The 26,238-nt window shown below is 44.8% G+C and overlaps 1 protein-coding gene across 4 annotated transcripts in view; it reads left to right on the top strand.

The window, feature by feature from the left end:
- The first annotated feature begins 2,178 nt into the window (after nucleotides 1-2,178).
- Nucleotides 2,179-26,238, top strand: part of fgd5a (FYVE, RhoGEF and PH domain containing 5a) — a 52,872-nt gene continuing 28,812 nt past the window's right edge. For 3 of the 4 annotated variants that reach the window (XM_056273136.1, XM_056273137.1, XM_056273135.1), the window contains exons 1-5: nucleotides 2,179-2,536; nucleotides 4,845-7,689; nucleotides 18,036-18,153; nucleotides 23,009-23,067; nucleotides 23,473-23,503. In XM_056273136.1, coding sequence (XP_056129111.1) covers nucleotides 2,527-2,536; nucleotides 4,845-7,689; nucleotides 18,036-18,153; nucleotides 23,009-23,067; nucleotides 23,473-23,503 — 3,063 coding nt within the window. In that variant the 5' untranslated portion in view covers nucleotides 2,179-2,526. Of the gene's footprint in view, nucleotides 2,537-4,353; nucleotides 4,378-4,844; nucleotides 7,690-18,035; nucleotides 18,154-23,008; nucleotides 23,068-23,472; nucleotides 23,504-26,238 lie in introns of those variants that run through there. The other variant, XM_056273138.1, reaches the window with a different exon arrangement.

The following is a 26,238-nucleotide window of genomic DNA, read 5'->3' as shown; positions in this document are numbered from 1 at the left end:
GAACCCAGCGCACAGCCACAGGCGGTCCAGGAAATTTGCGTCCTCTGTCCAAAAACATGTTTTGACCGCGTGTGCCACATCTGGAGGGATATTTACTCTGAAGCCATTCTTTTCTCCGTGCACATGACACAATACTATTGACAGATCCTATTTGCACACCCTGCAAAGGGAAAACATATTTTGCACAGTAACTAAAAAAAAAGTCATATCTTGCAAATGTGAATAGAAAGATTGCTCCCGCAAGACACAATTGGTCCTGCCAAAAGACCAGACCAGAGCTATCTTTAGCTATCCATTTGAAGGGGGGGGGGGGAGGTTATGTACTACTGCTGTGCGTGTGCTACTACTGACACGTTTAAAACTGGTCTCCCTGATTTCAGCACTCAGCCATGAATTGTATCACATCGTAAATGAGTGCGAACAAAACAACCGAGTTGCAAATTATGATATTGTTGCATTGTAGTATGTTGTGTTATTTTTTTTCATTTTCAAAAATACTTTCAGCAACGTTTAAGCCTTTTGACTGCTTCGTCGCTGCACTAAGCACAGTGATTACACTAGTTCATAGACCCCCTAAAAACGTATTAAATCAAATGATTGACCGGAATTATTCTACTTCTAATATCTTCTTATCTGACTTGCTTAATTTATCCAAACCAGCATGTGCAACCATATACCTAACGGATGCTTATCCAGTGAAAACAACTACCCTGATGCAAGTAAATGAGGTGACATGAGGTCCTTATTTTACAAACACTCTCAAACAAGTTCGGAGTCTGCTGCAGCGTTACACCTGCAACAGCGCTGAATCTTTTTCTGCACCAAGCTGCCTGGATTGGGAATTTTGCTGTGCTGCTAATGCATGGGTATGTATGCTTCCTTAGGCTACAAAACCAGCTCTCCACACTGATATACATACATACATACATACATACATACATACATACATACATACATACATACATACATACTTATATTTCCCAGAAGATTATTTCATTGTGTTTTCCTTCTCTATCCCTATCCATATCAAATCCTATCATGTCTGCTGCGTTGTTTGACCTTCAGGTGTACAGATGAGAGGAAGCGAAGGGTTGCAGTATTCCCATCCCTGTGTGTGGCCGTTAAGCGTAGCTGTCAAATCATCAGCCCCGGGTAGTTGGCGAGCCCAGCCTACTCCTGTGCGTCAGGTGGTGTCTATGTCCTTCAAAAGCTCCTCTGTGGGTCCCACGCTGAAGGTTTCACAAAGTCCGTCTTTTCCTTGAGCCGTCAAGTTACGGCACTGCACAGTGCCAATCAATCGGCAATGTCAAAAAATCTGTCTAAAGGGTTAACATTGACAACTTTGTCCATCTGTTGCTAAGGACGTGTTGCCTGTTGCGCAGGAAACAGGGAGAGCAGTTTCCTGTTATGAAGAGGGGCTTTTAAAAGGCTTGCTTGCTTTCATTCAATCCTGCAACAGATGCTGGGCCAGGAAGCCTTGCCAGCAGCAAAAGCTTTCGGTGTCCACGAGACACTGTTTTCGGAAACTGTTTTTAGGAAATTTTCTTTGCGGCTTAATTGTCAGGGAATATTGCATGTCAGATGAAAAATTCACTGAAATCTGAATACCCGATCTAAATCACTTTCACTACACAATTAGTTTGTCATAGGTATGTCAAACTGTGGCCAAGACTTAGCTTGCACTTCTGCAACAACAACCATGGTAACCCAAACCATGGCATTGTCCGCACAGACACTGCATCCATGTAGCAAACGTCGATTTCTTTATGGCTACAGGCTTTAATTTTGTGCACGTCAACAACAACAAACAATGTGTGTGTGTGTGTGTGTGTGTGTGTGTATATATATATATATATATATATATATATATAGATGTAGGAAAAAACTAGCATAGCATAGCAGTACAAGCTTGTTTAGTGTGCGACACACAAAACAAGCTTGTGCTGCTATGTATAAACAGTTTTCCCTACATCTATATTCCGCTCCTCATTAGTTGAGCACTTTTATCAACACCATTGACGGTTTCCGAAAAAACCTCGTTATATATGTAGAGAGAGAGAGAGAGAGAGAGAGAGAGAGAGAGAGAGAGAGAGAGAGAGAGAGAGAGAGAGAGAGAGAGAGTATGTCATTCGGTCATCACTTCTTTTCTTTTTTTGATTGGGGGTGGGGGAAGGGGGGTTAGTCATCATTTCTTGGGCTTGGCTTGGGCTTGGTCAGTGGTCCATGTGCTCGTGCCTCAGTGAGCGCGGATGCTTACGCACACAAGTCCAGCATCAGCAGAGGGGATGCAACCCTGCAAGGAGACGGGACTTGGACAAACTGGCCCTCATTTGTGGCGAAAAGAAAGAGGAAATACATAATCCGCCTTTGCAACTCGGTTTTGGTTGTGTTGTTTTTGGTTTTTTTTTGTTTCTGTTGTGTTTTTTTAACGGGATGCACTATTTCGAGTAAGTTTCCGTCTGCCCGGGATGCGCGCGCTGGTTGTGAAAGTGTGAGGCACATCACCATGGCGGATGACGTCCCAAAATGAACGCAGGTTTGTCGCAAAATCACTTGTGTTGCGCATGGACGTTTCGTTTCGTGTGTTTTGCAGAACTGATAGCGAACGTTTGACTTCGAGTGAGAGACGGAGAAAGAGAGAGACGGAGAGAGAAAAGAGAGCGAAAGAGGGAGAGAGAGATGAGAATCCACTTTCTTCTTTTTTTTTTTTAGAAAATTGGTTGATTTCCTCTGAAAATGAAAATAAGAAAAGAAAAAAGAAAAAGCGCGACCTATATCGCATGCGTTATAACGCGTTTGGTAGCCTTACCTGGCTCTGAGCGCATCGCTGTAGTGGTGTTATTTGCAGGGATGTCATCACGGTAGTTTCCTCATCATAGCTTACCACAAGGCAGACGGAATGAATTCTCTGTTGAAACTTAAGAGTTTTCATATACACTGGTTGCATTTTGCTCCAACGCAAATTTGTTTGCAGAGGGTTAGATTTAGGGGTTCTCTGTGGTGTTTTTTAAAAAAAATATTATTCTTAAATTATTACCAGCCCTCATCCATACAACTGAACAGTGGTCATCATATGCATATAGGTGCATGGTCTTTAAAGAACCTTATACTTTGAGGTAATATTTTGAAAAAAAAAACCCTTGAGATTGAATGCGCTGATGTTTCCTATTGCACACTACTGCGTTTATACATCTATACATTTTTGTTTGTAGTTTGCATGACGTAAATATATATATCAAAGGAAACTTCTGTTTGAGCCTTAAAGTCGGTTGTATGTTCTTTAGGCTTGTCACTTTGGATTCCTGCCTTATTGTTCTGGCTCGATAGGTGACATGTCTTGATCAGCATGGAGTCTGAAATCATATCCTGCGAGGCTGGCACGGCCAAGGTTCCAGTGTCTATTTCTTCCTTTGTTTCTCAAACATTTTGTTTTAATTGAATTCTTGTTGCATAATTCATATCCTGTTGTTTGCAGTTTGGTGCTTTGTCAGACTGGGGCCCATGTTTTCTCTCCCAGTTTTATTGTTCTTTGACGTACTCACAGGACCTTTTTCAGTGAAAAAGTGTGTGTGTGTGTGTGTGTTTGTGTGTGTGTCTGTGTCTGTCTGTGTGTGTGTGTGTGTGCGTGCGTGCGTGCGTGCGTGCGTGCGCGCGTGCGCGCGTGCGTGTGTTGTTTCGTGAGAATCGAGGAAGAATGACAAGAAGGAAGTCCATTTTTTTGGTGAAAATGTGTACTCCTTGTGGGGTTCATGGAGGAGTAATAGAAGACCGTGCTGTTTAGCCCCCCACTCCCACCCCAGACATCCTGTGGGGAGTCCTTCAAGGAGGGTTGGCTGGAGTATTTAGTGAGATGAAAACACAAGTACCTACCAGAGACAACATAGTGATGTTAAAGTAGGCGAGAGCAAAATACACATTTAATACACTACATAAATATATCGAGACACGTAACACTAAATGAGCATTGTTCACAAGTAACACAGAGATAACGTCAAGAGTGAGTAAGAGACGAGAGAGAGAGAGAGAGAGAGAGAGAGAGAGAGAGAGAGAGAGAGAGAGAGAGAGAGAGAGAGAGAGAGAGAGAGGGCTTGTCCAGAGTGCAAGCAGGGTTTAATAGGATGTGCGTCAGGGCAGGTACTAAATAACAGGAAGAGACCAGGGGTGTATACGCTCTCTTACATTCGGGTGTGTTTGATAATACTGAATCTCATAATCAGCTCTATTGGGAGGCATAGCCATTTTTAAGACTCAATAGAATGTTGTTACCAATCTTTCAAGATGCCAAAAGTAAAGGCAATACGTAGGAATTCACCTCCCAGCATATGTTTTCGCATTAGTTGCTGTGTTGTGCTGCTGTGTTGAAATTACAATTTTAAGGTAAGCAAATTACGTTTTTGCTTAATACATCTTAAGGAATTCAGGGTAGTGTTCACAAAAATAATGACAACGCGATAAATTATGATCAGCAGAGCAGAAGCTGAAGATCATACTGCTCTTAGATTCAAACGTTTGTATTTAGTGTGTGTCCAAATCTGTGCATATCATGCCCCAGACGGGGAGATGTTATTGTTCCTCCACTAAGTACCCCATGGCTCTGTTGTTTTTCCTGCAGATAATGTCCGCTATGGTAGTTTGCATGTCACTAACTCTTGTATATGTTTTGTTTTCCTCTTTCCATGTTGCAAAGGAACAGGACTCATTTAGTTTGAAGCATTTTTATCCCTGTGTAAGCCTGGCTACGGTATACATTATCAAAAACTTAAAATATTATTTGTGGTTTGGCTTTCACAGCTGTACTTTTTCAAGCATTCAACATCATTATCTTTTTTTTTTCCTTTGTATAGATTTTGAAAATCCACTACAAGTCCCTCGACCAAAGATTCACAGTCATCTTACCATCAAGGTACAGTCCAAGCTGATGTCAAGGCCTTGTCTCCCTGTCCGTGGTCCTAAACCTCCTGTTGCCCCAAAGCCCAGACCCCTGTCTGAGCCTTCCATAAAGGGACCGCTGTGTCCCCAGCGTAGCCTCAGCAATGGAGACCTTCGTCCCTCTCTTGGGGAAACTGAATATTTTCATGAGGTGGCTGCAAAGGAGCAAGAGAAAGAGGAGACAATAGAGGCAGAGGGTAAATATTATGAAAACGGGACAAAAGACAGTGACAGAGACTGTTGTGAGAATCTAGGTGGAGAAATTGTGGAAGAAGTGGTGGAAGGAGAGGCAGTGAGTGATTCTGCTGAAACATGGAGCACTGGCTCTGTGGATACGCTCAAAGCAGTAGAGGAGGCTACTGTTGACACTACTGAGGAAGAAAACACTGAGGATGACTTGAATACACATGAAGAAGACAGTGATGATGCATTAACATGCAACAATCACAGAGTCAATGACAAAATGTTAACATCTACACTCCTGCAGACTGAAATAGGACATGAAGCAGGGGGTGCGGAGGAGGACAAATCAAGTTTAAGTGAAAAGACTGAAACACGAGGGTGTCATACAGAAAACCCAAATGAATCTGTAGTAGGGCAAAGCACTGATCAAAGGCCATTGGCCTGTGGGTGCATTAAAAACAGTGAGAGTGGATTTGAAGAGGACAGGATTGTACTAAGTGGAGACTGTTTGCAATGTGAATCATCCACAGATGAGACTGAGGATGAGGCGAGAGGATTCACATTTGGACCCCGCTTCTGCATGCTTCCCACTCTGAGTGAAGAGTATCCCTATGATGTAATTGGTCCTACAGATGATGCAAGTGATACATGTGACTCATGTGACCCAGCTGAGACAGGAGATATGGGGGCATGGCAACCAGAGCGGGCCACCAAGGACCCATCTGGGCGTTTTCGTTTTACAGCCAGCACTGAGGATGTGTTTGGGCCTTATTCTGTCATCGAGGCTGTACCAGCTGATGTGACCAGCACCACTGACCCCGAGTGGTGCCAAGATGATAAAGATGACAAACCTTCAAATGAACTGGAGACCGCAGGCACTTCCAACCAAGAGCCCTACTATGTGTCATCAGATGATGTGGACAAGCAAGAAGACACACAAGCCTCTGCAGGGGACAGTGAGAATCAGAATGGCACAGAACTGTCCAAAGATAACGATGAAACAGAGAGCACTGTGTCGGTGGATGAGTATGCAGACATTGAAGATTCCCTCTGCCCTGAGGAGAATAATTTCCAGCAGTTAGAATGTGTCTCATCAGAGGACTATGTTGAAATAGGGGATGAAGATGAAGAAGAGGAAGACAAGGAAAAGAAACACATTAAAGTTAAGAGCATACGAGAGAGAACAGCCAAACGAGAGCAGGCTTTCCATAGTCAGAGAAACAGCTGCCAGCCTCGCCTCAGGCTTTGCAACATCACAGTACCAGCAGACCTGGACCTGGGCCGAACCCCTGAGCTTACCAACAGGGTGGTATTTGCCCACACCACTGAAGCCTTTGAAGAAGACATAGAGGAGCTGGACTGCCATATTGTGCCTTATTACGATGACACAGACTCAGATAGTGAAGAGCATATATACGAGGAAGCTGGGTTTGATTCAGAAGGTGAGAATTTTGTGTCACTGGACCGGAAAACCATTGTGACACGATCACGGTCTTACTCTGGGAAAATTACAGGCTATGTTCCTGAGACTGTTCCAGAGGAGACAGGGACAGAGTACCAAACTAATGACTACTGCACAGTGGCCTTGGATCAAAACAATGACACTCTGAGTCACTCAGAACACCAAGAGATAAACCGTATGATCCCATCTCTGAAGCCTCGTCGCTTCCTCTTCTACTCACATTCTGCAGAGGGTCCAGAATTCAGAGGGTCTTTGACCAGCCCCACAGAAATTGACCACTTCCACAGGGAAGAAGGAAAACTGAACAGAAAAGATGATACCCTTTCCCTTCCTTGTGTAATAACCTCTTCTGGAAGTTTCTCTCAACGTAGCCATCACTCTTCAAGTGGTGTTTCTACACCAACCTCTCTTGTAGACATCCCACCACCGTTTGAGCTAGCATACATCACTAAGAGACCAGTCACCAAGAGTTCTCCTTCCCTCCTGATCCAACATGAAACCACAGATAAACCGAAAAAGAAAACATCTTCTTTCAAGCGCTTCCTGGCCCTTAAGTTTAAGAGAAAGACAGAGTCAAAGGGTTTCAGTGATGGAAGTGTCCGCTCTTCACGCTCTTCATCTGAGTCCAGCCACCATGGCCCAGTTAGAATCATAGAGCTTGACCGTCAAAGCACCAACAGTTCCCCTCAACTCCAGTCCCACATGGTGAAGCACCAGCAATGCCATTCAGACCTGCCCTCCACCTTTGTCCTCTACAAAGACCACCAGAGGAGGAAGGGGGACCCCAAAGCCTACGGTGGCAGGGGTGTTTCGCGAGTAGAGTCTTTTGAGGAGCGTTCTCGTCGCCCCCTCATGCCACTCCCTTTGACAAAACCCCGCTCCATTTCCTTCCCAAGTGCCGACACCTCAGACTATGAGAACATCCCAGCCATGAGCTCTGATTACGAAAACATCCAGATCCCTGGCAGACCCACAAGGGCTCTCACTGTCACTGATTTTTTTGAGGACCCAAATCGCACAACGATTACTGCCAATGAGAATGATGGCTATGTGGATATGAACAGCTTCCAGGGGATTGATAGCAAACTACAGTCACCTAAAGAAGAGGCTGAAAGGTAAAGTATGATCTTTTTAATATTTATGCTAAACAGAGCTGCACTGACCCAAAGCATCCATTAGTACAAACTACCACTCAGAACAATCTGAGAGCAACGAGAAGTTACATGGCTTTCAGATCTTCTTGAAAACAATTGTCATTGAAAGGAGTACGCTTGTGTTTTATTTACTTTTTCTGTGTTAGGTTATATTCAGTACAACATGCTGCATAATACTGCTTCCTTGTCCAAACAACATATATGAGTGTCTGTCCTTTCAGCCACTCTTCCATTAGTCATTGGAACATTAGGCTAAGGTTTCATCAGAATTGCAATCTCCATCCCTAGACAACTGACAGATAGCCTCACACTAAAGCCCAGATGAGCAGTGGGTACCTGGCTGAAGAGAACAAGATGTCCCTTTTGGAGGAGAGTATTCACTGAGCAATGAGCAGCCTGCTGTGCCAAGCATTACTGGCTTTAGGAAGATGGCGGATGCTTGTGGGGGCACCTTATTTCTTTTTCTCATTCAGTAAATTTAGAGGTCACACCTGCTGCTCCTGCTTCCTATCGAAGTCTGAGGGGATAGAACAGCTCATAGCAAATGTATGGCTCACAGAGTGAAGGATTTTGCACAATAGAGGAAGTCATCATGGACTGCAATTAAAAGTAAGACAGTGTGTGAATGTGAGAGACGGAAAGATGTTTACAGATAGGTAAGTGGAGAAGGATGAGGTAGAGGCGATACAGTATTGGAAAGGATGTGTTAATAGAGTATATTTTAAAGGCATAGAGCAAGTAAGAAAATAGTAGGGAGGTGTTATGATAAAAAAGCATAGAAGAAGAGGGGAGAGAACAAGAGAAAGGGAACCAGAGCAGTTTCTGTGTAATTGCTTTCCTGTACCTGACACTTGTGCTTAAGTTTAGGAGGGCTTTTATTAAAGGAGCCCTCTCCTGAGTGCTTCGCTTTCATCGAGCCCAGAGGGGTGGTGAGTTTTACTGCTCTGTGAGTTAGAGAGAGGAATCACTGCAGCTGGATGATACCAAGTTACACTGCTCTGTGCTGCTTTCAGCCACAAGAGCCACAGTCTCTTCTAGCCTTAATAAAACAGTTGTGTTTGATTAACTGTCTGGACTCAAAGAGTCAAGTGATTACTGGGGGTTCCCTAAAAGCCCATTGATACAGTTTAGGTGAAAATGGCTCTGCATCCCTCTTTTATTTCTTGTGATACCCTTTGTTGCCTAATTTGTGTGCGGTTAGCTAATTTTGTTTTTTATTGTCACTTTGGAGTTACTGCATCATCTCTATCAGTTACTGCATAATCAGTTATTAGCATCTGCCTATGGAGAGGAGGGCACAGTGTATAATCTCTCTCAATTTCCAGACACAGTATATTCAACTCCGATGCAGGCATTTTGTGCATCAGTAGACACTATATCATGATTCATCCTCATTGTTTATCTTTAGCCTGCTTTAAACAAACACACATTGCCACGTTTAGACTCTTCCATCTGCCAGACAATGGCCCCTTAGTGCAGGCTTCTTTTCTCCTGGTGACATTATCGATCTAGCTCATTGTGCGACGGAGGTCTCAAATCTCAAACCCTTCACAATGCTCCAAAGAACCTATCTGTCCTGTCACCTTGCCTCCAACGCATTCCCCTGTGAGATGCCTCTGTTGCCGAGGCCACTCTCACTCTTGCTTTGTTTTGGTGTGAGTATAGCGGGAGACCATGTGTGAGTGTTGTGGTGGTGGTTTGGATGTGTGTCCAAGGGCCTGCGTGCATGCATGCACACCCATTCGCACACATGTCCGTATGTGTGCATGTGTGAATGCATTTATACATGCCTAGGGTGGCTGTTTGTGCCCACAGCACAGAGCTCAGCTGTGTGTCTGGGTTTTCCCTTCCAACACTGGCTCCAGGTTTGACACTGTCGCTGCCCCAATCTAACTCGCCGATGATGGCAGTGATGTATAAACAACACATTTAAGAGTCAACACTCCTCTTTGGCAGGCCATCAGAGAGAGAGAAAAAACTGCAATTATTGTGTTGGGCAGAACAACCAGAAGCCACAGTGCACTGGCACACCAAAAAGGCTCACGCTTACAGAAGCAGACGATTCCAAAGAAGTGAGAAAGCTGCAAACCCAGTGACATGGTTTGTTCTCCCTGCTGTGATTAATGTACAGCTCCATTCAAAAACTAAGCAAAGAAACATTTTCTTTAGCAAGCTACCACAGGCTGCCATGAATAAATACATGGCCTAGTAATGATTCATCCCAAGACTAGCCAAAGTGTTGCTAATGAGTGTGTGTGTGTGTGTGTGTGTGTGTGTGTGTGTGTGTGTGTGTGTGTGTGTGTGTGTGTGTGTGTGTGTGTGTGTGGTGTGTGTAACAGAGAGAGAGAGAGAAAGAGTGTGTTTTTGTCAGTGTTATAATTTTGTGGTACTTTATCAAAAATGAAGGTTATGAAGAGGATGTTGTCTCAGCAGTATGGCCCTTGCCGCAACTGCAGTGTAGCAACAAATGAGCGCCAATAAACATCTTTGAACAAGAAAACCATTGGAATTTGTGATTTTGTCTTAATCAGAGAGTCTCCACTCCCACAATAACACAGTTAGGCTGCTGTCACAGAACACAGACCTGACAAGGCCACATCAGAGTGTTGACAGAGATGTTGCTAATATGTACAAAATTGTATAGGTCTTGGTAAATCATTGGCACCGTTTCAGAAGAAAAATGAACTCGTTCAGTTTGATGACTAGACCCTACCATGAAATCTAAAACAGTCCCTGCTCCCACTGTTATGTCTGTGGTAGTTGTGATGAGTGAGCAATCTTATGTACATTGTTGTACTGGGTGGCGGCTATGTGCTGTGTGGCGAGGCGGTGGGCAGGGTGTGTCCCTGGACTGCCAAGCCTGGTGCCAAGCACTCTGAGGTCATTGCCAGGTCATCCCAAGGGAGGAAATGTCCAGCCTAGGAGCTTCCCACTGGCCTGTTTACAGGAAATGCAGGACAAGGGGGAGCGGCGAGGGGGAGGAAAGGGAGGATGGAGGGAAGGAGAAGGGGGTCATCGTGTCGAGGTGGAGGTTCCCAGACTCTCCTTGGAACAACAAGACAAGGTGTGGCACTGTCAGGCATGCCGGGACTGCTGTTATTGTTTCTTTGTTCGGTCAGGAATGTCTGCAGTCTATCATGCTGCTTATATATGCAGCATAGCCCAGAGTTAGCTGTCAGCCCAATTTAACATAGCTTTATATAGTGCAATTATCAGCAAGCAGTTTACAGATACATTGGATCTGATGCAAGTATCCCTTGGGTGAGCACTTAGGTAGGAATCTGGTTTGGCTAATAGAAGACAGAAGGTGTAAGGTAGTATATATGGATTGTGGGTGTGATGCCATCAGTCAAGTTTACATTCTTGCATCCGGGTAGCATAGTGGTCTATTCTGTTGCCTACCAACACGGAGATTGCTGGTTCGAATCCCTGTGTTACCTCCGGCTTGGTCAGGCATCACTACAGACACAAACAATTGGCCAGTAGGAAGCCGGATGTGGGTGTGTCCTGGTCGCTGCGCTGGCACATCCTCCTGTCAGTCGGGGCGCCTGTTCGGAGGGGAGGGGAAACTGGGGGTGATAGCGTGATCCTCCCACACGCTACGTCCCCATGGCGAAACGCCTCACTGTCAGGTGAAAAGAAGCGGCTGGTGACTCCACATGTATCGGAGGAGGCATGTGGTAGTCTGCAGCCCTCCCTGGATCGACAGAGGGGGAGGAGCAGAGAGTGGGGTAATTGGCCAAGTACAATTAGGGAGAAAAGGGGGGGGCACAAAAAAGTTTACATTCATAGCATTATCACTATGAAGGAAATGTTTTTGTATTACAGCGAGGCCAGCAGCGAGGCCAGCAGCGGTCACAGCGCCAGGCTCTCATCGTGTGGCCTCATCACGCTGTCACAACAGCCACAGGGTATGCATAGCCATCACTACAAACAGCAGCAAACAGTTTAAAACGGCTCTCGTTCTGTTTACTCCCACGCATCCCAATCGGCTATACTGAAGAGGCTAATGAGCCAATGCAGAAGTGCCTATCTTCTTTAATAGCGTCAATAGAAGTGAGGGGAAAAACATTTTCTGATTGCCTATAATATATATTTTAATACTCCTTGTTTAGCTCAATTGAATTACGTATTACAAGTGTCATCAAATTCATAGAAAATGGATGGTGTATGGGCATTCTAACACAGAGTCATTGTACACGCCGCCACATTTGACACAGTAGATTTAGCGTGGTGGTATCATAAAGGACGTTGCAATTGGCTGTCATAATGGTGTTTCTTTAATAGTCTTGTTAAAGTGCCCCAAGTACTGTTCATATTACCAGCTTTGCGGATGGGAAGGTGCCAAATTACAGTTTTTATTGGGGGATTATAGATCCTTGTTGATGAAGAAATGAAATAAACACAGTTTGAGCCTCCCATAAGATCATTTTAAATCTCCTCTGCTCAAGACAAACAAAGAAATCGTACAATAAAGGAACAATTTTAATGCAGCTATTTAATGCATGTTGTTTTGTTTTTGTTTTTTTGTTGGGGGGATCCCCCCCTTTTTTTCTCGCCAATTGTACTTGGTCAATTGCCGTATTGTAACGTGCACGGATAAATAGACTCGCTAGCCCATGGCTAACGGGTCGGACCCTTTAGTCGACTGGTTAACGTTGTCGCCCGTGGTGCGAGAGATCCGGGTGCGCGGTTCCCGGGCTGCCCCCCCCCCCCCCGAATTCCCTACATTGGTGTCAGAAGTGGGATGGTGGGACCGTGAGGCCATCGGAAGCGTGAGGGATGCTGAAGCGCGAGAACGCGCTTCCCGAAGGAGGGGCTAATGTAATGACCACGGACAAGTAGACTTGCTAGCCCTTGGCTAACAGGTCAGACTCTTTAGTCGACTGGTTGGCGTTGTCGCCCGTGGTGCGGGAGATCCGGGTTCGCCCCCCCCCCCCCCCCCGCTACAGTATCTTCCAAGCTGTCCCGGTCGCTGTTCCTCTGCCGATCCGGAGGGCTGCAGACTACCACATGCCTCCTCCGATACATGTGGAGTCGCCAGCCACGTCTTTTCACCTGATGGTGAAGAGTTTCGCCAGGGGGACGTAGCGCGTGGGAGGATCACGCTAGTCCCCCCAGTTCCCCCTCCCCCCTGAACAGGCGCCCTGACCGACCAGAGGAGGCGCCAGTACAGCGAGCAGGATACATACCCACATCCGGCTTCAGGGGCGCCCGACCAAGCCGGAAGTAACACGGGGATTCGAACCGGCGTGTGATAGGCAGTTGAATAGACTGCTACGCTACCCGGACGCCCCCTAGTGCAAGCTGTTTTTATGTAGGCTCCTTCAACGTATGCGCTAACATTAACATTAATCGGCTGCTATATTTCAGTGTAGCTCTAGCGGTAAATGCTAAGAGAGTCTGGGTTTCTTCATAATTGTGGGTTGAAGTCCAACGTGCAGACAAACAAGGGTGAAAAGGTGAAGGTTAGAAACCCATATAACTCAATTTGTGAAAATTGTGAGAGGGGTACCTTAACAAATTACTCCACCCCTCATACAGTAAAGGAGGAATGAGCTCAGAGAAGCGCTATCCCTCTTATTTGTTCTTTTTTATTCCCACCATCACCTGGAAACTCCAGCTAGAATGACCTGTCTTGTCTGTGGGACTAGACAGAGGTCAACCATGAGTAATGGTCGTTTGGTGGCCTTCAGCCCTCCCAATAAGCCTGAGGTGTGTGTGTGTGTGTGTGTGTGCGTGCGTGCGTGCGCGCGCGCACACGCGATGGGAGAGAGGGAGAGAGAGAGTGTGATGTAATGAGGGTGTCTAGCAGATAGGTGAAGGATCAGCAAACTCAGTTATGCTTTGGGTCTCTGGGAGTCTAAGAAAGACCACTGCTACATGTAAACACTTGGGTTTGCTCCAGCCATCAATGCAAAACAGTAATTGTGAGGAGTAGTGTGTGCAAGTTTCTGTGCGTGTATCTGTATCTATACGTGTATGTAAATGGGAGGGTGGCTGTCGTCTGTATGTGCCCATGTTGGCATATCTGTTTGCTGAAAGGTATACATGAGTGAGAATGTGTATTTTTTGAACCTGATTATTTTATGACATTGCCTGCGTTTTTAAATGGTATGAAAGGGAAAACTGAAAAGACGAAGATAATTTCACATGCCAGACTAACAACTTATGGAATACATAATTACCACCACTCAATGGTCACCAGGACACCTCTACACACATTTGTGGCTCACCTTGTGGCTGAGCATCCGTTCCTCAGTGTACCTATGTCTACGGAGAGATCCATGTGCCCGAGGATGGGATGAGAAATTTGAAAGGTTCCCATTAGGGCCGGGAATTGGCAGATAACCTCCCAATTCAATATTACAGTTACAGTTACAGTTACATTTACTCTTTTTGTTTAAATGTAATTTTCCAAGTGCACCTGACCAACCAACTCACTCCACCGAGCTGTCCCGGTTGCTGCTCCACCCCCTCTGCCTAGCTGGGGAGGGCTGCAGACTACCACATGTCTCCTCCGATACATGTGGAGTCACCAGCCGCTTCTTTTCACCTGACAGTGAGGAGTTTCGCCAGGGGGATGTAGCGCATGGGAGAATCACGCTATTCCCCCCAGTTCCCCCTCCCCCTTGAACAGGCGCCCCGACCAACCAGAGGAGGCGCTAGTGCAGCGACCAGGACACATACCCACATTTGGCTTCCCACCCGCAGACACGGCCAATTGTGTCTGTAAGGATTTCAAACCCAGCCAGTGGCAACACAGGGATTTGAACCAGCGATCCTCGTGTTGGTCGCCACCCATACGCCCACGTTTAACAGACACTCATCTAAGGTTACTAACAAATCAGTCAGCAATTAGCAAATAGGTTCTAATGTTACCAACTGGCATAACAGAGCGCTACATAGCGATCATGTCATAGCCAAGAGAGAGTGCATGTCTAGTCAGATGTAGGTCCAACTTAGAGCATCAAGAGATGGGGAGAAGAGGAATCAAAGTACATTTATAGTTGCACAAGTCAGAAAACAGGCAAATTAAGCTGTCAAGTGCAAGTAGAAATCAGGATCAGTGGTAATGGGGTTTATGTAAGTCCAGGCAGCTACAATAATAACCAGCGCCAATTCAAATTCACAGCAATAAGTCACCAGAGACCACTTTAAGGATTGCGGCAGGCCTTGAAGAGGAAGGTTGTAAGGCCTTATTACCACGATAATTTAGTGCCAATCTGATACATATTGTGATTTTTCAAATATCAAGATGTTTTAATAAAACAGTTAGATATTTCACCTTTTAAAGGCTCACTCTGCTTTTGTCAACAGTAAAATGTAAAAACTGCAATAATCCCCAAAAAACCACAACAAAGCACTTTTATTTAAGCCTGGCTCAAAATAAGCAGGCTTTCATAAGTAAACATCCAAACTCTTGAATCAAATTTCAAACATTCAGAGATGTGCAAATCGTTAGCTACATCAAATATCCTCACAGCATTTGTTAATTATGCTTCAGCATTGCAATTAAGGGGGAAATTCTGCAAAATTGAAATTGTCATGTCTTAGTAATGGAATTTTGGTCTGAATAGACCCCCCCACCTTGTCCCCATGGTAGGTCTGTCTGTTAATGGTAGCCTAGTAGTACTAGTAGTGGCCCCGAGCACAAACTTTGACTCATGCTACTAATACAAAGGTTGCATTCTGGCCTGTTAAAGCTTAGATTTGGGGCTGTCCAGTGTGTCAGAGAAGAATGTTTTCTGAAAATTCTTGAATCACTGTCCTGAAGATATTTCACATACAAAGGGAGGCCATGCTGGTGAAGTTTCATGTTACTTTAACTAATCATCATCATCATCACTGGTCCCTCGAGTATGACCGTCCTCTGTAGAGTCATAGATTTATTTACGATGTCTATTTAATTTCCACACCATGTCCTTCAAAAGTTAATCTTTAAACCCTGCATCAATATCTTTCCTAGTTTTTACTTTACATAAATAGAAGGATTCAAAACCTTTTCATGAAAAGCCTCGCTGTTATTGGATTTTCTGCATGGGTTTTCACAGGACACAAAATATTAATATTTACAACAGATAGCGTTCAAAGGGGTCATATGAGAATTTATCAACCACGTACCTCATTCAGGTACAGCGGCAGGCAAAGGGATTAGCGGTCTCAGTCCATAGCTGTGCCATCTGTGAGGGGAGGGCACAGTTAGCAGGATATGTCATGAAAGCTACTGAAGAGTAATGCATGTGCAGTATAAACGACATTGGTCACCAGCAGACTCTGAGGGGAGCTGTCCATTCAAGAGAAAATACAGGAAAAGTGACAACCCAGTTAAAGAAAAATATTGTAGAAATGGCGGCAAGTTACAGGTAAATTTAGCTTCAAGTGCAAAAATTAAGCGTATCTGTGAGGGGTAACCGATTGTATGTCTTGGGTTAAGCAGGGTAATTGTTCAGAGTTTCACTCTGTGTGATACTCTTTGTACATGTTTAGCCTCTGCAAAGGTAGTACGAATTATATTTTCCCTCTCTCTGCAGCTTTTCATCACAGCTCTTACGATTGTCTTTCTGGTTGTAGATTGTGGCCTCTTTGCTACGTTGCATCTCTTAACTGATGTTATTCAGTGATATATATATATATATATATATATATATATCACTATATATATCACTATATATATCACTATATATATATATATATATATATACACTACCGTTCAAAAGTTTGGGATCACCCAAACAATTTCGTGTTTTCCATGAAAAGTCACACTTATTCACCACCATATGTTGTGAAATGAATAGAAAATAGAGTCAAGACATTGACAAGGTTAGAAATAATGATTTGTATTTGAAATAAGATTTTTTTTACATCAAACTTTGCTTTCGTCAAAGAATCCTCCATTTGCAGCAATTACAGCATTGCAGACCTTTGGCATTCTAGCTGTTAATTTGTTGAGGTAATCTGGAGAAATTGCACCCCACGCTTCCAGAAGCAGCTCCCACAAGTTGGATTGGTTGGATGGGCACTTCTTTGAGCAGATTGAGTTTCTGGAGCATCACATTTGTGGGGTCAATTAAACGCTCAAAATGGCCAGAAAAAGAGAACTTTCATCTGAAACTCGACAGTCTATTCTTGTTCTTAGAAATGAAGGCTATTCCATGCGAGAAATTGCTAAGAAATTGAAGATTTCCTACACCGGTGTGTACTACTCCCTTCAGAGGACAGCACAAACAGGCTCTAACAGGTACTATTTAATGAAGATGCCAGTTGGGGACCTGTGAGGCGTCTGTTTCTCAAACTAGAGACTCTAATGTACTTATCTTCTTGCTCAGTTGTGCAACGCGGCCTCCCACTTCTTTTTCTACTCTGGTTAGAGCCTGTTTGTGCTGTCCTCTGAAGGGAGTAGTACACACCGGTGTAGGAAATCTTCAATTTCTTAGCAATTTCTCGCATGGAATAGCCTTCATTTCTAAGAACAAGAATAGACTGTCGAGTTTCAGATGAAAGTTCTCTTTTTCTGGCCATTTTGAGCGTTTAATTGACCCCACAAATGTGATGCTCCAGAAACTCAATCTGCTCAAAGAAGTGCCCATCCAACCAATCCAACTTGTGGGAGCTGCTTCTGGAAGCGTGGGGTGCAATTTCTCCAGATTACCTCAACAAATTAACAGCTAGAATGCCAAAGGTCTGCAATGCTGTAATTGCTGCAAATGGAGGATTCTTTGACGAAAGCAAAGTTTGATGTAAAAAAAATCTTATTTCAAATACAAATCATTATTTCTAACCTTGTCAATGTCTTGACTCTATTTTCTATTCATTTCACAACATATGGTGGTGAATAAGTGTGACTTTTCATGGAAAACACAAAATTGTTTGGGTGATCCCAAACTTTTGAACGGTAGTGTATATATACACACAATGGCAGTTAAGGGCCCAGTGCAGTGGTTAGCAGTGTTGCCTCACAGCAAGAAGGTCCTGGGTTCAAACCCCAGGCCATTCCAGGTCCATTCTGTGTGAAGTTTGCATGTTCTCCCCGTGTCTGCGTGGGTTTCCTTTGGGTGCTCCGGTTTCCTCCCACCATCAAAAAGACATGCGTGTTAGGGTTAATACTCCTGTCTGTGCCCCTGACCAAGAAGAAGAACTGGAGTTGGTCCCTAGGTGCTACAACTGCCCACGTGTGTGTTGGGATGGGTGAAATGCAGAGGATGAATTTCCCCATGGGGATTAATAAAGTAAAGTACTATGTCTTAGTGCTGTTCTGTTAAATCTATTATGTGTTTTCCCCCTATTTTTGTTTTCATTTACATCAGTGCCTATACAGAGCCTTTCCCAGTGGACCACATCTCTGCTGGGGTTTCAGCTGAAGAAGACCATGGCCGTACCTCAGAAGAGGAAGATGGGGGTGTGGAACAAGGTTATGATCGACAGGTGAGAAATCATGGTCTACGTAATGACCCAACTAGTCGACCAATAATAATGAGCAAGAAAAACCAGCAAACCACTCGTATTGTTTGTACACTGTTCATTTGCATGTTTGATTTTTTTTTGAGGATTACAAGGGATATAGATACAACAGCTTTTACCACAAAAGAAAAAAGGGTGAAAGGGTGAACAAAGTGTCGTCTAGGTGCTCTGGAGACAGAGCCATGCACAGACAGCACCCTGGAAATCGAGGGGTAACTTTAGGTCAATTAGTGAGGTGTCATACACTTGACCTATAGGCTCCAGCAACCCTGAGAGCAAGATAAGCGGTTCAGATAATGGATGGATGGATGGATGGATGGATGGATGGATGGACACTTCACCTGTCACATCTACTGTATCAATGAGCTATCGGACATACACTCACTGGCCACTTTATTAGGTACACCTTGCTAGTACTGGGTTGGACCCCCTTTTGCCTTCAGAACTGCCTTAATCCTTCGTGGCATAGATTCAACAAGGTACTGGAAACATTCCTCAGAGAGTTTGGTCCATATTGACATGATAGCATCACGCAGTTGCTGCAGATTTGTCAGCTGCACATCCATGATGCGAATCTCCCGGTCCACCACATCCCAAAGGTGCTCTATTGGATTGAGATCTGGTGACTGTGGAGGCCATTTGAGTACAGTGAACTCATTGTCATGTTCAAGAAACCAGTCTGAGATGATTCGAGCTTTATGACATGGCGCGTTATCCTGCTGGAAGTAGCCATCAGAAGATGGGAACACTGTGGTCATAAAGGGATGGACATGGTCAGCAACAATACTCAGGTAGGCTGTGGCGTTGACACGATGCTCAATTGGTACTAAGGGGCCCAAAGTGTGCCAAGAAAATATCCCCCACACCATTACACCACCACCACCACCAGCCTGAACCGTTGATACAAGGCAGGATGGATCCATGCTTTCATGTTGTTGACGCCAAATTCTGACCCTACCATCCGAATGTCGCAGCAGAAATCGAGACTCATCAGACCAGGCAACGTTTTTCCAATCTTCTATTTCCAATTTTGGTGAGCCTGTGCGAATTGTAGCCTCAGTTTCCTGTTCTTAGCTGACAGGAGTGGCACCTGGTGTGGTCTTCTGCTGCTGTAGCCCATCTGCCTCAAGGTTCGACGTGTTGTGCGTTCAGAGATGCTCTTCTGCATACCTCGGTTGTAATGAGTGGTTATTTGAGTTACTGTTGCCCTTCTATCAGCTTGAACCAGTCTGGCCATTCTCCTCTGACCTCTGGCATCAACAAGGCATTTTCGCCCACAGAACTGCCGCTCACTGGATATTTTCTCTTTTTCGGGCCATTCTCTGTAAACCCTAGAGATGGTTGTGCGTGAAAATCCCAGTAGATCAGCAGTTTCTGAAATACTCAGACCAGCCCGTCTGGCACCAACAACCATGCTATGTTCAAAGTCACTTAAATCACCTTTCTTCCCCATTCTGATGCTCGGTTTGAACTGCAGCAGATCGTCTTGACGCTGTCTACATGCCTAAATGCATTGAGTTGCTGCCATGTGACTGGCTGATTAGAAATTTGCGTTAACGAGCAGTTGGACAGGTGTGCCTAATAAAGTGGCCGGTGAGTGTATATGTAGGGTCACAAACAACATCTTCCACCTATTCATTCTCGAGCACATTGAAAGAGAACCACGTTTTTACCAATGTATTGGAGAGGTGTTTTTGTGCAAAGATTAGGTAAATACGCAAAACACACAAAAATAGTTAGGATGAATAAATAAATAAAAAGGGGAGCCTTCAAGTGCAACACACCAACGTGTGTGCTATCCAAGCAGGTGATGCATACCACCACACCCGCACATGTATGCAGAACAAATACAAACAGTGTTTAGCCTGGACCGGATGAGATAAGGGCTTGGGTGACTTTGTGTGGATTGCAATTTCATTTTTGCAAATTTCATGTTTACTTAATTTATGATTCAATTTTGTCAGCGTTTAAGATAGCCAGCTGTGTCGAACAAAAGATACCATGAAGCTTTACAGGATCTAACTTTCTCTACATCATGATACGTTAAAGCTGAAATCCGAGACTTTTCCCCCATTGATAAGTCGTTGTTTTATCCATTTGAAATGTGACGATGGGGAGACTGTTTTTGGATGGGCAATTAATATCACCGGATAACAATATTCCAAAATAGTTGGATGCTGGAGGCAGTGAGAAATAAACCTGTTGCAACTCTTTTTCTGGCTACAAACAAGGGGTAGCAGCCGTTGTCGCTTGCGTCATTTGTAAAAATGGCATCCTCGGGGGCGTCCGGGTAGCGTAGCGGTCTATTCCGTTGCCTACCAACACGGGATCGCGGGTTCGAATCCCCCTTTTACCTCCGGCTTGGTCGGGCGTCCCTACACACACAACTGGCCGTGTCTGCGGGTGGGAAGTCAAACGTGGGTATTTGTCCTGGTCGCTGCACTAGCGCCTCCTCTGGTCGGTCGGGGCGCCCCCCCCCCCCACGGATCGTCAGAGAGGGTGTGGAGCAGCGACCGGGACGAGACAGACAGAGCGGAGTAATTGACCAGATACAATTGGGAAGAAAAAGGGGGGAAATTAAAAAAAAATTGTATCTTCGGATGAATGTGGAACGGTCAAGAGTCCGGTAAATTTAAAGTAGTGCCGCAATGCCAGATAGCGCCACAGGGCGGCTCCTCTGTTTGTTTTGTTGTGACGCACTAGAGTAGAGCCGTCCTCAGTGCTGCTGCGACCGGCGTCCACAAGAACGAACTCTCTTCGTAACGTATTGGTGCAGGTTATAATTTGTATGTTTTACTGTTCATGTATAATCGGTGAAAACAGTGCCGTGGGAACCTGGCGTTGTATGGTCGGTGTGTGTACAATAGAATAAAGTAGTAGTGTGGAAATTCCCATCTCGTTGTCTGTCGACTGAGCTAATTGGCTATCCCGGGGGTCTTGCTAACTAGCCGCATGCTGCTAGCTCTCTCCACCCACACCAGCTCATTGCTGCCAATGATAACGCAGGTAGTCTAATGAGTTACAAACTTCATCAAACTATCGCGGCACTGTTCTGTGGTAATTTTTTATTCTCCCCAATTGTACCCGTCCAATTACCCCACTCTTCTGAGCCGTCCCGTTCGCTGCTCCACCCCCTCTGCCGAACCGGGGAGGGCTGCAGACTACCACATGCCTCCTCAGACACATGTGGAGTCGCCAACCGCTTCTTTTCACCGGACAGTGAGGAGCTTCGCCAGGGGGACGTAGCGCGTGGGAGGATCACGCCCCCCCCCCCAAACAGACGAGTTTTGAAACAGACGCCCCGACCGACCAGGGGAGGCGCTAGTGCAGCGACCAGGACACATACCCACATTCGGCTTCCCACCCGCAGACCGGGGGGAGGGGGTTCTGTTGGGATGCCCGACCAAGCCGGAGTTAACACGGGGATTCGAACCGGCGACGGTAGGGAACGGAATAGACCGCCACGCCACCCGGACACCGCTGTTCTGTGGTAATATTGATTGTCCAACAGAAGCTTCGCCACTTCGGCATCACGTTTCAAACTTTATCCCTGCTCGAGTTGTTTCGCATGCGTACGTGTTTGCCGCTGCACCAGTTGGTGCGACTCCCACCAAAAAAATTCAACAGCAGCATACAGACACTGGAGGGTGTCTTCCAAAGATGCCAGTTAATGTTATCTTACCTAACTCCTTGGTCCAGATGAATAAAATAATGATTTATTAATGGAGAAAAGTCGTCCATTTCAACTTAAAAAAAAACCCACTTGTTTTAGGATTCAACGCATGTAATAGAACATTCTGGCAGATTCAAACCTCAGTCACCAATTTGTTGCATTAGCATGACCCTCTCTTTTCCTGTCATTCACTGTCAAATATGTTAGATGGAGCAGTTAACAGCTGGTCTGTGGTGTTTTGCCTCACAGCTCCTTGCTCTTCCCCTTCATCACAGGCAACCATTTTGTTTTTTCCAAAGTCCCCTTTTTTACCAAGAAAGACACAAGAGGTAAAACATGCAAAGAAAGACAACACGAAGGCTGGTGAGACAGAAACTAAGATGCACATCAGACTGCAATACTCCTGCCATAATACAATACACATTCTGTACATGTGCACTCTTTAAAAAACCCAAACGAGAATATTATTAGCGGTCAATTTCTTTGTCCAAGACCTCTTGGTATGTGGCTTCCTCCTCTCTGATTAGTCTCATTGAATTACATAATTAACATGGCTTGTCCATATTGACATCATCACCGTCCAGCCATTTTACAGTGGCCAAGTAATGGAGCCCACCCCTTCTGTCTCCAAGACAGAAAGAGAAAGATACTAGAGTTGGCAGTGCCATTAGATGCAAGTTTGTTTTGGACTCATTTTGAGGAAATGAGGATCAGCGTTCTATTAATGCCAATTAATTCCAGGTAGAACAAATATTATTGTCAAAAGCGTGAGCCATGCCAGCAAATCCTTAAATGGCTTCAATGTTACATTTTTGCCCGGGTTTTTTTCAGGCCTGTGATTAGCCTCTAAATCAATGGGAAGCATTGTTGTCACTGTGCACACGGCTTCTCATACATAATGCATCTGCATTTAAACGTCCCGTATTTGAGAAAGCTTTCACGTCTATGCTGCACTCTAATGAAATAATCAGTCTTTTTTTGACAGCACAATTTAAAAAAAAAAACGAAAAGTGAATTTGCTTTTCTCAAAGTCTCCTCAGCGTGGCTGTTGATGTTAATGTTTGAGACGAACAAGTGCACATGGAAAGCCTTTAGACATTAGCCGTGTTCATTCATTTACAACTGCTCTCCCTCTTTGTCAATCAGATTGATGGGCGATCTCGAGCCTTCTACGTTGCCAAAGAGCTTATTGACTCTGAAAGACTGTGAGTATCTCTGCCAGCGGACATCCCAACCTCCTCTTACATACTCTCACACACTCCTACACGCTATTTATGCCTGAGGGTTTGGGGGTTGCTGTCTTTCTTTCCACTCTTGTTTTGTGCCTTTGTTTGCTTGCTTACACCTCCTCCTCTCCTCCTCTATCTTTCCCTCTTCTCTTTCCCACTGTCCAACTTGACTGACTGCCAGTTTCACAAGTGTCACATCCGAGTTCTCACACTCAAAAAACTTCTCTCTTTGTGCAACTTGTTTATCAAAAAAGTAGCTCAAGAGTTATACTAATTTCACTGCCCATTGGACAAGGCCGGTCTTATCACATTTAAATTTGTCACAACAAAATCTTTTTCACAGCAGTGGTGTTTCTTAACAACTCTCTGCTTGTTTTCCAGGCATGTCAACACCCTCAAGCACCTTCAAGAGGTAGGAAAACATATTCAATTAAACTGCACGGCATGCATGTCTCATCGACCTATTCATGAAAGCCCCGTGCCCACACCGGTAATAGGCTACAGAAAATGATTGATGACATCACATCCTGTGCGTTTGCTGCCTTGTTTCACTCTCCTCCTTGTCGCCCTGCTGTAAAGTTGTGCTCAGATTTATCAATGTTGTTGCAGCGAGGTCCATTTCCTGCACTTGACAAAGTTGACAAGCAGGACTCTGGAGGGTTTCAATTGTAGGATGGTGAAGGGTTTACGCACCAGGCCCTCCTGTTGACACTGTCCGTAATATCTTTATCTGGGCACAGGGACATTGCTGCATGCGTGTCTATCTGCCACCCAAAGGTCAAGCACAGGCTGTTGGGAACATTTTATATTTGTGAAGAGATGCACATAGAGGATGTACACAAAATGTTCTTAAGAGATGTACATACTCAACCCTAAACACTTTAAGGATGATCAGGGGGGAAAAAACAGCTATAAAATTGGTACGTTTCACAGAGAGAGGCCTTTCAGTAAAGTCACCAGTAAATAAATAAGGACAGAAGAGCTGGGAGTGAAAAATGCTTGTGTTCAAGAGGTCAGCCATGAATCCCAGCCAGCTGCTGTCATCTATTTCCATAATTCCTCATTTGCAACCCATCAAAAGCAGTGCTTGGTACACCTCCCTACAGAGTTAGGTGGAATGATGGATGATTACCAAAAATGTAACTTTAAAATGACCTTCACATCTAAGATATAGAAACTTTAGGTTGAAGTAATCAGTTCTTTTTGATCAAAATGGATCGTCATGCTGGTGAGGTTACACAGGGTAAACCTTTTGCAAGAATAGTGCAAAAGAGTTGCTATTAAGATGATGGCATTTTGTCATATAGTGTGTGTGTGTGTGTGTGTGTGTGTGTGTGTGTGTGTGTGTGTGTGTGTGTGTGTGTGTGTGTGTGTGTGTGTGTGTGTGCATGCACCCATATGCATGCCAGTCCATATCTGATAGGGTAGACCCCAGGAAAACCCATCACTCAGTCTGTAGCCCTTACCCTTGAGCAAGGTCATAACCCGTATGACTTGCGAGTGACCTATCGCCAAGATTTATGATCGACTGTTTCGAGCAGAGGAGCCACAGCTTTATGCTATGTGTGACCATCAAAGAGCTGAGTATTGCAAATGTCATGCATTGTTCTGCTTGGATGATTGCACACCTGCAATCTCATCATTGTGCTGAAAGTTATGCTAATTACTGTAGCTGCCGTGTGCAGAGAAATTTAAAGACCACAAGTTAATATTTGGCTTTGGCAGTAGTAGTACACTTCATGCATATCTCAAGCACATTCATTTGTTGTAGTCCTGTTTGAATTATGTTTTGATAAATGCAGCCCCTGGATAATTGATACAGGGGGGGTTACTGCAGGATTTATAATAGGGTCATTTATTTGATAACTACTTATGTTAACTACATTACATGACACGTTACACGACACATTCATTACACAGCTATAGACAGTCTGTAGATGTGTCATAACTGATCCAGTATGAGTCATAAAGGTTTCACTCATATGTTATGATTCCACCTTGCAGGACGATGATTCTTGTGCTCATCTTGACTGAGTATTCAGCTCTCCAGATGTGGTATGGTATCATCATCACGCATATAGCAACAGAAGACATTCGTGGAGGCAAGAAAACAGTCAGTAGGCCTAACACAAGATTATCAGCCTGCAAAGTGGAATCATAACATATGAATAAAACCTTTATGACTCATATGGATCAGTTATGGCATATCTACACATTTATTTATTTTCCACATCTTGGTCATTGTCATCACACCAGCTACCTGAATCTTTTTGTCACGTCACCCCCCCCTTTCTCCCCCCAATTGTAACCCACCAATTACTCCACTCTTCCGAGCTGTCCGGGTCACTGCTCCACCCCTTCTGCCAATCCAGAGAGGGCTGCAGACTACCAAGTCTCCTCCGATATATGTGGAGTCACCAGGTGCTTCTTTTCACCTGACAGTGAGGAGTTTTGCCAGGGGGACGTAGCACATGAGAGGATCATGCTATTCCCCCGTTCCCCATCCCTCCCCAAACAGGCGCCCCGACTGACCAGAGGAGGCGCTAGTGCAGCGACCAGGACACATACCCACATCCGACTTCCCACCCACAGATATGACCAATTGTGTCTGTAGGGACGAACGACCAAGCCGGAGGTAACTGGTGATCCCCATGTTGGTAGACAATGGAATAGACCACTACGCTACCGGGATGCCCCTTGTGACGTCATTTTAAGGGTGACATTCAAGGCTTTGGTCAAGATGCTGTTTGATAATGCAGAAGTAACACACTGGCATCCTGTTTTTTTCTCAAAAGTGTAGATGGTCAAGTTGAGCTACAGGTCAGTACTGCATATAGACATGAGTTGTAATAGCATGAGATCACCTTCAGAGTGAGTACCTATTTGATAAACAGCAAGTCAGCATTCCATGACTGGACTTGCCCTGGGTCTTCCAGCCGGGAAACTTTCCAGAGTCCAACACATGCTTGGTGAACATACACACACATACACACACAAGCAGATTCGGGGAAAGAGAAGGACCACCATCAGTGAGAGTCATTAAAAAAAAACCCACAGGCTATTGTTCCATTGTTTGATAAGGCATAACAAGAATACAAAGAATTTCCAGACCCTGTCCCCAAACGGGAAGTGAAGCTATGCTCCTCT

The sequence above is a fragment of the Lampris incognitus genome, chromosome 2 (genome assembly GCF_029633865.1).
Source record: "Lampris incognitus isolate fLamInc1 chromosome 2, fLamInc1.hap2, whole genome shotgun sequence".
Classification (NCBI taxonomy): domain Eukaryota; kingdom Metazoa; phylum Chordata; class Actinopteri; order Lampriformes; family Lampridae; genus Lampris; species Lampris incognitus.
Note: the sequence above shows the minus strand (reverse complement) of the source record. Positions and strands in the feature narration are given on the sequence as shown.